Source organism: Falco naumanni, chromosome 1 (genome assembly GCF_017639655.2).
Source record: "Falco naumanni isolate bFalNau1 chromosome 1, bFalNau1.pat, whole genome shotgun sequence".
NCBI lineage: Eukaryota > Metazoa > Chordata > Aves > Falconiformes > Falconidae > Falco > Falco naumanni.
In genome coordinates, this window is record NC_054054.1 from 123,350,830 (window position 1) to 123,366,264 (window position 15,435).

Genomic DNA, 15,435 nt, shown 5'->3' on the forward strand with positions numbered 1-15,435 from the left:
TTATCTTTGCATAGTACATCTCATAACCAGCAAACATTTTTACTGTTAGAGCACACATCAGCTTAGATTCCAGAAACTAACACTTAATTATACTGGTAAGTGAATTAATCGTGACTATGTTAACAGTTTTGTAGCCTCAAGCAAATTAATGAATTATAAGAATTAGAAATAGTCTATAAATCAGGCTGATTCTACCAGCGGGATCATTTGTCACTGTCTAGACATGCCTGATGTTGTCAAACGACTGCGTAATCTGGTAGGTGCCTGCTAGTTAACTCCAAGCGTTTATTACAGATTTTAGAAAGATTTGTCATAAACCACACTTCCAGTAAAAACATAAAGCATCCAATTAACTGACTTGTGATCTTACTCTTCTGAGTATTCCCATGCTTTCAATAAATCTACTGGAGAGCAAGGTGTAAGGGAACATAAATCTGTCAGAATTTTGGTCTGTTCTTTACAATGGTTTGGTAACTTCAGAGCTTCATGACAGCAGCCATCAACTTTTTACTCATAAAACTTAAGTAGCGTTTTATTAGCACAGTATACTTGCAGATGTATTACCCCTCTTGGTAACGTACACTGTGCTTTTGTTCTTGAGGCTACCGTTTTTCTCCAGTTTATTACGTGCCACTTGGATTTGCAAATTCTTGTATCACACCACTCCTCGTTATTTGATACGAGGCTATTGCGGCATTTTACGAGACAGCTTTTAAGAAAAAGATATATTGGGAAAAATTCCTTTGCCAAAAGGGTTGTCCAGCACTGGAACAGGCTGCCCAGGGAGGTGGTGGACTCACGACCCCTGGGGGGATTTAAAAGCTGTGTAAATGTGGCACGTAGGGACATGGGTCAGTGGTGGCCTCGGCAGTGCTGGGTTAATGGTTGGACTTGACGATCTTACAGGTCTTTCCCAACCTCAATGATTCCATGATTCGTAGTACAATGTAGCACTACACCAGTGAAAATGAAATGCAGGTTAAAATTCTGATCAAAAGGAAACATGGAACACCACTAACTCATACTCTCTTAGTCTTTTGCTTTTAGTGTTATCTGAAATGAAAAATAAGCTCATAAGCCATGTCAATCACATGCTAAGGATGCACTGTGCCAAGCAGAGAACATGCTCTTTATTAGTAAATAACACGGTGAAAATAGATGTTCTTATAATAAAGCTAAATACAGTTTAGTAAATTTAATGACAAGACACATTCATACTTACAGTATCAGTAACAGTAATCAGTCAGTAAGATCCATAACGTAACTGATTGATACTCAATTTTATCACACTGATTATTCGATCCAGTTTAGCTGACTAACATCATCTCCAAGTCTTTGTTAAAATTTTATTTTAAAAGATGGCAAGAGACACAGTGAAGGCACACAGATGCTTTAAAAATTATACTTTTGAAAAACCCTCCCTACACACATAATAAGCATGTCAAGAGCAGTACCACGAGAGTTTTACGGATCATATGTATTAAACTGAAATGGATAAATACAAATTAGATCTCACTCGTTTTGGATAATGACATACTTGGTTTCTAGCCAGCAAGTCTTACCAACTGTTGTACTTCAGAACAACGCAGCGGCATAAGGGCTGCAGACAGCACAGAGTCACCCAAACTACCTTTCCGTACTTTCTTTTTTTATAAATCTTGATATATATTTAGCCTTTACTCATATCTATTTTAGTAAGCCCAGATTTTTTAGGTTTTGTACTTCGCCTGACAATTAAGTTCTAAAAGTACACTACATTATTTACTAAAAAGACTCACTGTGACAGTAAAAATTCACAAGATAATTGTGTATCACAGTATTTGTGGAAAGAATATTTTTGACTGTGGATTCAGAGTTAAGTTGAGAAAATCTGTAGTTAAATGTTTTTGGGCTAAACCTATTCCATATGTTTAACTTTACGACTCCTCACTTGTTAATGACTTCAATAACTCTGCTGAAGTGCAGATGACTCTTTGCTTCCCAGGAACATGTCTTTATGCCTCACTTTTACAAATATTTTGTGTAGATTTGGGGCAAATTCATGAGCTTATTTATTACATGAAGTCAGGCTGCTTTGTGTAAAGTTATCAGTTTCCCTGACTTTGTACAGGAAAAATGACAGGTGGTTGTATTTCAGGTAGAAAAAAAAACCATCTAAAATACTCCCCCCCCCCCCCCCCCCAGTATTGCTTAAGAAATCTTTCTACCTGGATACAAAACTTGCTTACTAGTTCATGGCTATCCCGAAATAGAAGATATTTTTAGGAGATTTCAGTATTTTGATGATCATTACAGCACAAGGTTTTCGTGCAGTATTACATGTATTAGAACTTTATGTTTTCAACAGCAAATTTTTCTGTATTTTCAAAAAAACAGCACAATGACTTTGGTGTAGATTCTAGTGTAAAATTATGCATGTTTATGAAGTCACTGGAGATGTGTGCGCACCAGCTGGGCTAACTGACTATTTCTAAGCAATGCAGCACGTTTCTGAGTTTTGATGAAAGAAGGTGTCATTCTTATCCACGAAATGCCCAAAACAGTGTTTCCTGAAGCTTAAGGAGGGTCTAAATAAACATTCTAAATATATACCCAAATTCCTATTATATGTTACAGGAACGTCTTAGAATCTGCTCTACAAGTATCTATGATTATGGATACATCTTTCTGAAAATACACGTAAAAAGCACAAACCCCATGAGCTTATTTTACAAACTGTAATCGGCTGGTTTGATATTCAGATTACTCTGTACTATTGAAAGTGCCCATTCCTACAGCTGGTTCGTGGATTCAGAACAGTTTTTGCACGCAGCTGCTGTTGAATCAGACCCAGTAGGCTTTACATTTATATCTATTTTTCAGAAAGGACATTAAGAGCTTCATCTTTTCTTTACTGCAATCCATATTAAGAGCTTAAAACTTTCCTAAAAAGCTGAAACTGTGCTGGATCAGAGTTTGTGGTATGGAAGTGACTGCACGTCAATGCAGTCTTAATAAGAAGCTTTATTCAGACCTGCATGCAGTTCTCCATATAGATGGCTCTCAGCAGGGGCAGCTTTTATCTGCCTACAACGCAGGGTGACGGGACTGATGCATATACACCAAGATGTGCAGGATGTAAAGGTGTCCCTGTATGCTGCCTGCTGGCTGCCTAAAGCACAGCCCACTCTTGTTACGAAGAACCTGCTGTAAATGGGCTCCGTGCGTTCCAGAGAACCTGAACATTGTTCCATCCCTTTCATGAACAACTTACACTAGGGCCTGACGATCCATGAAATCAATGGAAACCTGTTGTTAACTGCCATAAGCCTTGCACCAGCCCTTTTAAATGGGCTGGATTTGGAGAATACTCACCATACCACTCATCAACCCAGGCAAAAGCCTGCCGGTGACCAATCAATAGGATATCTCTGACCACCTGCAAAACAAGGAAAAGGTTAAATACATCTGCAGCAACAAAACATTTTCGAGAAGTCACAGCTGCCTTTCTACATGACTTAAAGTGAAAAATATTCTGACAGTTTTGTGTCTACAAAGACACGCCCTAGAGAGCCAGACACGCTGGCTCTGGAGGTCTTGCAGTCCAGCCTCCCACCTGAAGTGGATCTGTCGCCAACACTGGATCACATTAGCGTGGCTTTGATGAGCATGGGAAGCCATTTGGGAATGTGTACAGAACCCGTTAATCTTTGGGCAATTACATGTTCTGGAACTCTTCTTTTTCCTTGTTAAGTTTTTCACACGTGTGGAAAGTCAATACTCTGAAAAATACTATGATTTGGCTGTTACACTGTTCATGAATTAATTTTGGTAGATGGACTGGAAAACTTCCACACTACCTGTTTGTAAGAAGTTCTGCACATCATTGCTACACGTACGGTACTCATGTGTACTCATACTTTAGCTCATATATTTATCAGAGTATTGAGGGGAGATTTAGGCAAGATATTAGGAAGAAATTCTCCCCTGTGAGGGTGGCAGGGCACAGGCACAGGGTGCCCAGAGCAGCTGTGGGTGCCCCATCCCTGGCCGTGTCCCAGGCCAGGCTGGACGGGGCTGGGGGCAACCTGGGCTGGTGGGAGGGGTCCCTGCCCAGGGCAGGGGGTGGAACCAGGTCATCTGTATGGTCCCCTCCAACCCAAAACCATTCTGTGATTCTACCATAAAGTTATTGATAGTGTTTCTCAACCTTATAGACATGAGCAGCTCCAGGCTTTGTCAAGTCTGTACCCAGAGATGAACTCTTTGGCTCTGCTCCAGATCCTTCAGACCTTGAGAGAGGTCTGAGAGCTGATTCAGCTGAGCTCCCCAGCTTCTGCACAGCCACGGTTACATTCCTCCGCAGGGTAGTGCTCAAGTTCTGTTTATGTGAAGGATAAGAAACGGCTCCTGTTTCACTGACCTTGTGTACAAATTGCTCTACTCTGGTTTGAAGTCCCCAGACTTCAAATTTCACAGTCACGAGTTTGTAGGAACACATAATCGGCTGATGGGTCTCTCTCCAGCCTTCTTTTAACTGGCCCCTCCCAGTCTTCTGTGACTTGAAATATTTAGGATCCTGCAAAACAAAGAAAACATACTGGGAAATGCAGGAGAGAAAGTCCCGTTTGCCAGTTTGCTAAAGTAAATGCTTTGATAAGACATAAAACATGAAAACATGCTAATAAAGATCATGAAGAAGTAATACAAAATTGACTTAAATAAGGACAAGGATATACCAAAATCCAATCCTGTCTTTTATCCAATGGCCAGTGAGTCGACAGCAGCATATTCTTGGATATGCTTTGACAATCAGAGCATCGAGGGCATTTTCAGCTATAGGAAAATACGTTATTGCAAGTCATTACAATACAGCGCACTCCAAGTGTTATTTATGGCCTTTGGAAAAAACAACATTACCTCTTCAGAGCTTGCTTTTCCACTACTCCCTCAGCGTGACTTACTCGTACTTTCTACCCATGCCTGTCTTCCTGAACTCATGTCCAGCTTGAGCTTTGACACACGGACACTGACGTGACCCTGATAATGCCATTTTCAATTTTAAGTGAACTTGTATATGCAGGTGACCAGCTAAGTCTGAAACTCCTCCAACGTAGCCAGCTCTGGTTACAACTGAGTTATTGTCAAAACACTAATTTCATCCCTGTCTCTGTTTTACGAACAGGAAAATAAAATAAATTGGTTTTGAAATTACAACAGCAAGACCAAATAAACAATAAGGACGTTAGTTCATCTTTAAAATTTACTTTTATCTGTACAAAATACAGTTTTATCTATCCAAGTGTTATTTTCCATACTGGTATAATTCCATTTCTCCTTATGTCCAATACTGCTAATTACATCTTGTAAACAGAAATAATTTGCAGTTAAGAACTGATTTTCTAAACTTGAAAATAATGTTTCAGTAAATTCACAGCGGAGCTTGTAAAATCTGTCTTCAAGAATAACCACCAGTGTTCATCTGTGTTGCCTTCCCCACAGCTGAGATCTGGGAAGATCTTTTAAATCCATCTTTTTGTTACGAAAGCAGTTAAATATGTATTAAGTACGTACTTAAATTATGCACTAAATGGAAGACAAATCAGGAGAAAAAAACCCCCAAAATTGATCTGACCTTAATTTTCTTTCATAAGTGAGAGCTTATATACCATTCTGCATCCCTTTTTTCTACTGTTTAGGTATCTCCTGACTTGGCATCTGATTTTATCCATAAACTGAAGCTCTGTCATTAAAGCATCTCTACAAAGCTCTAATGAGGTGACAGTCTTCTTTCTCGGTGAAAGTCATTGCTTTTATTGCTGACACATTCTTTCCTAAATAGAAACTTTAAGCTCTCAGTATAATAAGGTTTCAATGTTAAATCACCATAAAAACAATTCAGCGTCATCATCTCTCAGAGCTATGTACCACTGTATATCACAACGCACAGCCACATGATGCTGCCAATCTTCTCACTCAATAAAGCTTGACCTCAGATGTATCTAGATATTTTCTGGCTGGAAGAGCTGTTTTATAACTGATCACTGCCTGAAGCAATTAGCATAATAATAGTATATATATAAAAAAAAAGTAAAAAGGGAAGGACTAAGATACAATATTCAGAAAGACGTAAAATTCTAATAGATGGTTCCATGAATGAAGAAATAATTACAGAAAATAGGATTTCAAACATTCCTGCAGAAATATTCCCCTGTAAAGTAATTATTTCTAAAAAGGAAAATCAAAGAAAAGTAGTTTCCTGTAAGGAAGGGTCTGCTGTTTCTTACACACACCTACGGTGCTAGTGTGATGGAGCCGTTGTCTTGATTAAGCGTTGCAGATACGCACTTTAATAATCCTGAGTGTTACATTTCACATCCCTTCAGCGATAACCAGCTCTGTAACGGACTAACTTCACATTAGTCCAAAGGGATTTAACGTAATGAATTTGAGTCGGCATCAAGTATTCAGAATTTATAAATGAAAATTAAATAAAGAACAGCCACCCTGCCTGCCTGCTCAGTTATGCATAAAAACTTGCGCCTCGTTCAGACGGCGCGAGCCCGCGGGATGCTGTGAAAGCCGTGTTCGCCCGTTTTATTTTTGTGAAGTTAACCCAGCAGACAAGGGGTTTCATACTGGAAATCGTTCTGAAACTGGTGCCCCACAATTAATCCACCTACTGCAATACAGTGGATCCACGGCATCACTCCTGGCTGCAAATTCCTTTAAGAGCACCCAGAGACGGCACATTCACTTCCCTTACTCGTGTCCATTTTCCCTGAAGGACACGACGATTTGCAATGCTGGGCAACACGTCTCGTAGCTGTCATGGAAATTCCTGCTTTTCTGAAAACACTCACATACTGATACTCTAAAACTGTTGAGCGATGAAGGGAAGCCAGGGAACAGCAAGAATTCAGAGGAATAGATTTCCAGCTGGCCGTATGCAAGATGAAGGCATTACAGATTTTACTGAGTGCTTGCTCAGGCGAGCTCAAACTCAGCCTGCGCACGAGCTGCGTCGTGGGCTGCAAGACACGAGGCAACGTGAAGCAAAGTGAACTCGAGAGTTTAATCTCTGGCCCATCACTTCAAAGGGCATCGATGTTTTACAGGGGGAGTCCTTACCCTAAGTAGAACGAACATCACTGGGCTTTTTACCTGGATCTAAAACCCCAGTGTTTTTAAAAAAGTCGTTGGTTTAGACAGACACACATTCTGGCTCAGCAATTGCTTGAGCTATGGTTCACACAAGGAAGTATTTAGGGGAAGAATCTCTATATTAACTATATTTTGCATATATTTATGCTTTTCCTAGGCCTCTGCTGTTGGCCACAGCCACGGGGAGCACACCACGCCAAAGGCACCTTTGGTGTGACCAGAACTGCTCATTTTTTGCTTTTCACTTTTCAGTATCTGCTCCAAAGCCCACTGAAACCAATGAGAACTTTGACGTGAAAGCCACAACCCAGAACGATTTTATGTGCCTAACTCATGCTTCACATGGCCAGATTGAGTCACAGCCTGGAATCCTTTCTGCAATCCAGGCATACAAGGTCCTTCTCAAAAAAAAAAAAACACCCACCCCAAATCCCAGGAACTAGGGATGATAATTTTCTATTAAATGCAAGCAGAAATTACGCTGGGACACAACACTGCTTCTCCTCCTGACTTTCATGCCGTAGCTCACTGATTAAGTTCGTCAGAACAAATCAGACTCAGGGCCACGCTGCCATCCCTGCAGGTCCCAGGAGGAAGCGTGGAGCACCTGCCTCTGCCGGAGCACGGCCGTCCCCGTGCTGCTCCCCTGTGAAAGGCATGGCGATTTGCACAGCACAGCAGGCTGGGGCGAAGCAGCGTGCTCTGCGGGCAGGAATTGTGGCACACGCCTCTGAAACGCTTCTGTCAGTGACCAGAAACTGGGTGAGCTGATCTTTGGTCTGACCCTGGTTTCATGTTATTATTTAGATCATTAATTTTGTGCACGTGCCTTATTTTTTGCTTTTAGCCACCCCACGCCTTCCTCTCTAGAGAAGCCGTCATCCAAAGGATACTGACTCTATTCACTATTTTCCCCTTAATTTATCTACCGGCAAAATCCTCAATCTGTTTTAAATGTAATGGCATAGCTAAAATCTTTTTGTTTAAATAACCTTCTCGTCCTTTTATCAGGCACAATTTATTAGGAAAGCCCATCTGGCAAATCCTTTTGCTACAGAGGAGCAAAACCTACTCTGTGTTTGCAATACATTATTGCCAGGTGCAGAGTGATTTAAAAATAGCACTTCTGCTAACGTAGCAGAAACATCCTGACCCATAAGCTGGGCTTATTTGAGAATAAAATGTAAAATTACAAGAAAGTAAAATAAAAGCCACAGTGTGATGGGTACGGTTTCAAACACAGCACTCTCCCCATGTTTCTTACTTCGGCCGTGGCTGGTGGTTCCTGTCTCAACATGCTTATTATGGGAGATTCCATTATTTAGCATTTAGCATTTATTTACTTAACCTTCCTCCTGGACTGCAGATGTCATGGGCATCAGATGTGGGACTGCACCCCCCACCAGGAGGCAAACACCAACACGCTGACGACATAGCGCTGGGTTGTTGCAATGCCTTTTCAGATTTCATTCCGAAACGTTATTTTTACTGAAATAATTTTACTGAAATATTTTACTGAAAAAAGTTCATTGCTTGGAGAAAACTTCCGAATCCGAACGGGCACACTTTCCCTTAGCTTTGCCATGGTATCAGGCGTGCTTTGAAGATGCCGTACTATTCCGCAGCTGGCAGCACCCCCTTTGTTTGTACACTGGAAGCCTGCGTGGAATATCTTGTTAGCCTTGTCACCGGTCTGTCTTGAAAATTGCTTGCTTGTTCAGCCATTTTCACATGGAAAAAGATCCCCAAGCTGAATGCGCTCTCCAGAGGTGAAAGAGCTTTGTGCTTATGCCATGCATCCTATTCTCCTACTGGAAGGTGCTCAGATCTTCCAGAAATGGATTCCTCCTTCCTTCCTTTTGGTGCACGGATTCATTTTTTTCAGAGTCCTATTGCAATAGATTCCACCACCATGCTTTTGAAGTGCAGTCAGGCTTTTTTCCTCCTTTAAGGTGAAGACCATTTTGTTTGATCTTGAATTTCAGAATTAATCCTTCACGGGTTTAATACATGTGATCTGGCATTTCCCCATCAGCTGCAGTTACTAGGTTTTGGATTTAAGCTTATATAGCTAGGGCTCTGGAAAGATTTGCTGATGTAAAGATGTTACTATAGACATTTATGTGGAGGAATTTTTTTAAAGGATTTTTTTTTTTCCTTCTTTTGGATTTCCATTAAAATGTATTTTCTGGAAGAGCTAAATACTTTAAGGAGTGTAAATATTGGGGTGTTAATAACTGAGATGTTAAAATATGATAATCCTGCCAGCCTTTACGTGAGCTCACAACCCAAGTTAGTAAGAAAAAGGACAATTTTCATCTGGTTTTGCTGTGCGCTGTCCCGGACTGCTGTGCTGCCGTGTCGCACACGTTCAGTGTGGGGGCTGAGGCAGCTGTATTATTTCAACTACCATAATTTTCTGGCTCTGTAATGGGATAGAGGTTTTGTTATTCTGAAAGCACCTGGACAGTACTAAGCTGGGCCTATTACAGTGCAGCTGTGTTAAAAGTAAAAAAAGCCGGCAATTGAAGAAGAAAACTGCAGCAGCTGCACAAAGTCTTTCTGTTCGGAGGTAACTTAAAAAGTTTATTCCATTTGTCCGACTCTCAACTGCTTTGTTACAAACAGGAAATGAGACACTGTTAATTTTGAGAACTTGAGTATGTTTACAAAGAACATTTTGCTCAGTAGCTCACATCCATAGTAAATGTTTCATTTCAGCGAATGATTCACTTGAGGCCCTCGCTCTTCAGCATAGCTCCGTTTTATTCTTTTCTATAATTCAGATAAATACGTATGTCTATTTAGGGAATACACGATGGCTGGTGATACATATTCATTGATGGTAAAGTTGCAAGGAAATGACTTCACAAAATGCACAACTCCCCTTACCTGTAGGCTTGTACATTCTTCATACACAAATATAAAATTCAGTATTCAATGTAATAGGTACGTTCAGATCTGGAAACGTATGTGACTCCTTAGGAAAGACAGGCAAACTTGTTAGCTTGGATCTAGATTCAAACTTTCTCAATTTGGAACCTGGCATATAAACTTCTTACAAGTTTAAGGGGTTTTATGTCCATGCCTGTAAAAAAAAGCTTTCTTTAATATATGGCAGCACTGCTAAGTATTCTGGTGGGTACTTCACAGTGAAGTTTGTAGATGGTCATTAAGCTCAAATTAAGTCACCTGTTCTGAGACAGCCAGAAGGGCTGCAGTCAGCCATAGCTCCTCCAGCCTTCCACAAGGGCAACTCTTCTGCCAGCAGAAATCAGTGTACCTCCACGGGAGACACAACTGGACTGCGTGTGTTTGCAACAGCTAACAAAACTGTCTTCTCATTCACTGTTTACTTGGTGATTTAAGTCCTCTCATGCATATACCGGCAGATAAGCCCTCCATTCTTAAGGGAATTCACATCACTTGGATGATTCTGGTCAAGAGATCACTCGGTATTATGTGGGCAGAGGTTCCTTTAAAGTGTCCCTCAATAAAACAACAGCTCTCCTTAAGCCTCCAGCTAACTGTATTTTTTTTTCTTCAATTTTAGTTAATATTTAGAAGGAGAGACAAAGCAGACGTGCACAAAGTTGAATTCAATCATCTTCCCTTCAGCCATCACAGCATTTTCATGGAACACTTCTCCTCTCTCAGCAGTAGCAGCACAAGTCAAAATGAGCTGTGCAATTCAAATGGAATAGTATACATATGAAGCTGTTTTATACATTTTGTATTTTTATGTGTGAATCATTATTATGGAAGTTACAATCGAAGAAAGAATATAGATCTGGTTATAACATTCAAATCAGGACAACTGAAAAGATCATTTTTTGGATCATAGGTGCAACCAGTTGAAATCAGGAGTGAAAGGTTTAAATTATTTAAGCTACCTCTCTAATATACAGTAATACAACCCAATAATGCAATTTGCTATTAAAAACTGAAGGATATTTTTCATTGAAGAGGGGTGCACTTTTGTTAGGATATAAAAGAAATTTAAAGCTCATTTCTAGAAGCCACGAAGTATGCTGATCCTGGAACTTGCTTAATTTTAAGCATGTGAAAGATCCATTACTAAGATTACTAACATGCCTGAAGTTAAAATCATTCTCACTGATCTTTCCGGACGGGAGTCAGAACTTACCCTGTGGGATCTAATTCTGAAATCCTGAGGATCGTACTTCACTTTTAATCTTTAAACTTAGCATCGATTCAGATTAGATGGTCTAAAAGCAGCCAAACTGTTGTTATCTGTATAACTAAAATACCTTTCAAAAGCTTACAGTAAATGGTTTTTAGTTATCTCTGAAACTGTTATTTGGAAAACAGATCATTTCTCATTTACATAAGAGTTACTTTTTTATGCCATTCTGATTGAAAACAGATGGAAATTACATTCACAAACAATAAAATTCTTTTTATAGTCCCTAAATTATGCGAGAGGCCTCATCAGAAATGGGAATTTGGCTTTATCTTCATCATATACTAGCATTAAAACTGCATAGTTTGTAAACTTTGGAAGATACTGAATTCAACTATTATTAATTCAGTATCAATTACAGGATGTGTACACAGTTAAGTGCTAAGGTGTTCGTAATATTTTGTATGAATTCTGAAACAGAATTTGGTAACCAACATACAAATCATCCATCAGTACAGAAAAAACAACAGATGCTGGGCTATTTTTGTTGTTTAAACCCATATAAAATTCCATTTTGCTTGGGATCTAGATTTGTCTTTGAAATAACAACACAAAGACTCTGAAATCCTTTTCTTACTTGTCATGAGGCTGGTTTTATATATCATAGGAGTAATCCCATAGAAATTTTCCTTAATAGTTGGCTATTAAAAATAGGAGGGAAAGCTGAAAAGCTAGTTGTTACCTTCGTGTTTACAATTTCCGAAAGTGCAGACACTGAGATGAAAAATCTTACATGATTTCTTTAAAACACAGTCAAATGCTGACCCGTTCAATAGCAGCAGTCGTTCCTAAATGGAACCAGAAGACCGTGGAGTTCAGATAAGATGATGGGATCGATCAGCTGTTTCATGAGGTGTTATATAATTCTTGGTACTAAACAGATGGGTTTCATTATCGAAGGAAACTAATGAAATTACTTCTCATTCTACTGTAGACCCATTTTTGGTTTATGACCCATACATAAAACTTGAAATAGGGTCTATAAATGGAAGATAACAAGTCCCTGACTTTTTTTTAGCCTGAAAATCATGTCTCCTATGGTATAGAAATACATTCATTGGCAGGTCTTCATTTTCTATCCTAAAAATGATTATGTAGTCTCGTTTTGTATAGTCCAACAGCTGCCATACTCATTGCCAGCTATGAATATATACTTGGCTCCAGAGGCAAATCCTATCTCCAAAATTAAATGCAAGCATAGATCTGATCATTCCTCTCCTGCTGCTTCCTGAACCGTGATTTTTCAAGTCTGAGGTTATAACATTGAGACCTCACCTTCATTCGCATGGTGGCTGCTGATTTCAAACCAGCAAACTGCACTGACCTAAAAGAAACACGTTCTTCAGAGCCACGCGCTATCAAATATGCATGGGAGCAATTTTCCAGGGAATTTTAAGAGACTGAATGTGTCTGCTGCCATCGATGCCTTTTGGCAGATTTACCATGGTATGCAGTATGCTTCAGTCCTCCTTGCTCTTGTGGCATGGTGGCCCCCGAGCATCAGCCCTGCTCTCACTGCAGCACCTTTTCTTTGCCCAGGCTGCGACACTTCGCGTGACTTAGTAGTGGGGGCAGGATGCAAATAAGGACAACAGGCACGTTTAAAACCTCTCAGACCTGCAGACACTTCACTGAGCTCCATGATTCAAAGAAAAGGCCCTTTCAGCTTCAAACGAATTCAGCTGAAAATCGAAGGTGTAGTACTGGGTATGTTCTGATAAGGGTATGAAAGCATTTCAAAAGGTTGGAGGAATCTGCAAAAGAAAGTGTCAGGCAACCCAGACAGAGGGTTGCTATCTGCTTCCCCTCTGACCGAAAGCTTTTTAAATACTGCTGACCAGCAAGGTTTCATACAAAAATAAAATTGTTTTGATTCCTATCAAAGCTTTCCTGCTTTTACACCCCCTTCTTCACCATTTCACAACCAAGTTGTCTCTTACCTCCGATTCCTTGTAATAGCGCTCAGGGATTTCATCGCTGGCAATATCAATAAAGCAGACTTCTCGCTCCAGATCTTTAGCTTCTTTGTCAAAAATCTGCGAGACGTAAAGAAATTCAACACTGTAACAAAACAACACCCATGCAAAATCCACCTGGAATAATGGTTACGAGCGATTTCAATGATTTGTGCAACGTGACGTATGTTGGGCTTGCACCTGAACTGCCTCTGATGCAAGGATCGGAAGCTTTTGCAGGGTCACGGTCACATTCTGTAGCCCACTGCAAACGTCAAAGGGAAGAAAAGATCATATACGAGCAAGGTGTTCCTGAGCAAGGTTAACAACAGTCTGAATGAGGCCACAGGCTGTTTTGGGAACAATTCACTATGTCAGGTCAGGGGACAGCGGGCTGTACATTAGAACACACTGCGTTCAGCACCTACTGCTCACACCGCTGCTCTTGCCTTTTGTACATGGAGACTTCGGTCACGAATAGTAAAGTCAATACCTAGGCTTGGTTTCATCGCATCCTTTAACTAGAACTCAAATCCTCTAACTAACCTCTTTGAACTAGATTCCATCACTGTGTAAAAACCTGACTTTCTGGACTCTGGGTGTTTCTAACGTTTTCACTCCAGGGACACTAATGAGTTGCAGCTGTTTTGTGGGAACGGGTCAGGCGAAGTTGCTGTTATACTGAGAATCAAAATTTTGGTTGAACAGCCCTCAGCGGAAGCTGGAAATGTCCACTATCCATTTGTGCACACATACAGCTTATTTTCATTTTAATCCTTTAGGAACTGGTTTTGAACACCAAGTCTCTTGTTTTATGCAAGGCAAATGACGGGTATATTTTGCAAATGCAGGTCATTTGCATCTGCACCGTAGTAGGCTTCTGTGCCTGTTTCCGTAATTTAATTATTTAGGCATCTCAGTGACCCATGCAACTTAGGCTTTGTCTGCAATAAATTTCTACTCATGATTCTGGGACTTGGAAATAGTGACTAGTTAAAAGGCCATCATAAAATTCAGGGAAGCCGTGCATACAGTGTCAAGACGGGTAAAAGCTAACAAAGTGTTTTTTTCCTTTGAGGCACAATGTTCTATAGCTAACACTTCCAGGAAGCATAAATATTTTTGTTTTCCTTTTTTAAAGAAAAATAAATGTACCGTACGCTCTGTTCATTTCATTACATTTCATCCTAGAGGAACAGTTAAAAATATAAAATGCCAGCAATTGTTCAGTAACAAGAACGCTACTTCATTATTTCTGAAAGAAATGCGGCTGCCCATTTAAAGCATTCAGAGCGAGCAATAGGCTACAGTGAACAAGTACCGCAGCTGGTAAGAAGAACGTCGCTCAGAAAATCATAATTCAAATATTCGAAAAGCCAAAGTTTGACCCTACAATTTTAACTTGTCTTGGTAGTTAACAGTACTGGAATAAAACAGGCAACACTGAGTGCTTACTGAGCTGCATATAAAATGTGGACGTCTCTGAAACTGCACAACTGAACAAAGGGAAACTCCGGTCTGGTTTTATTTGTGTACTTATTTTCCTTCTCCAAACCTTGTTTTGCAAAAGATTACGTTGATTATTTGAACAAATTTGAGCTGAGAGGTCCTTCCTCTGTAGTGCTCTTTCTTAGAATCAGGGTACATTTTGTAAAATAACTGTTATGTTTTTTATATATGTAATATAGGTCACTTTTTATAAGCTTCCTCACTTGTTTTTTTCCTAAACAAATTCAGATGTTCCTTGATGAAATCAGTTGAACTATTTCTGGAACAAGATACATTTCACCGTAATCTCTGAGCTTTAAATAAAATAATGGAGATTTCTCTCAAATGGACGTTACCAGGTCAGCCGAGGCTCTGCATCAGTCTGTGGCTGAAGTACAAGCCTAATAAATTCAAGCACATGCAGATTTCTGCACATCTGCAGGGATCTAAATGGGGACCATTACCCAGTATCTCATCTGAAGAACTGTGCCCTGCTCTGTCACAGGCTTGATCCACATAATGCACATCGAAGTAATACAGTTTAAAATTCTTTTTCTCTCTTTAAAATGCTTTGATAGGAGCAGGGATGACAGATGCCTTTGCCAGTCTGTCGAAACCAAGAGGAATTTTTCAACCATTTCAACT

General features: G+C 40.0%; 1 protein-coding gene across 8 annotated transcripts in view; it reads right to left on the reverse strand.

The window, feature by feature from the left end:
- PITPNC1 (phosphatidylinositol transfer protein cytoplasmic 1) overlaps positions 1-15,435 on the reverse strand; it is a 90,337-nt gene that overhangs the window by 7,243 nt on the left and 67,659 nt on the right. For all 8 annotated transcript variants that reach the window (XM_040582000.1, XM_040582002.1, XM_040582003.1 and 5 more), the window contains 3 exons: positions 13,288-13,383; positions 4,403-4,558; positions 3,355-3,418 (listed from right to left, as the gene is read on the reverse strand). In XM_040582000.1, coding sequence (XP_040437934.1) covers positions 3,355-3,418; positions 4,403-4,558; positions 13,288-13,383 — 316 coding nt within the window. The remainder of the gene's footprint in view (positions 1-3,354; positions 3,419-4,402; positions 4,559-13,287; positions 13,384-15,435) is intronic.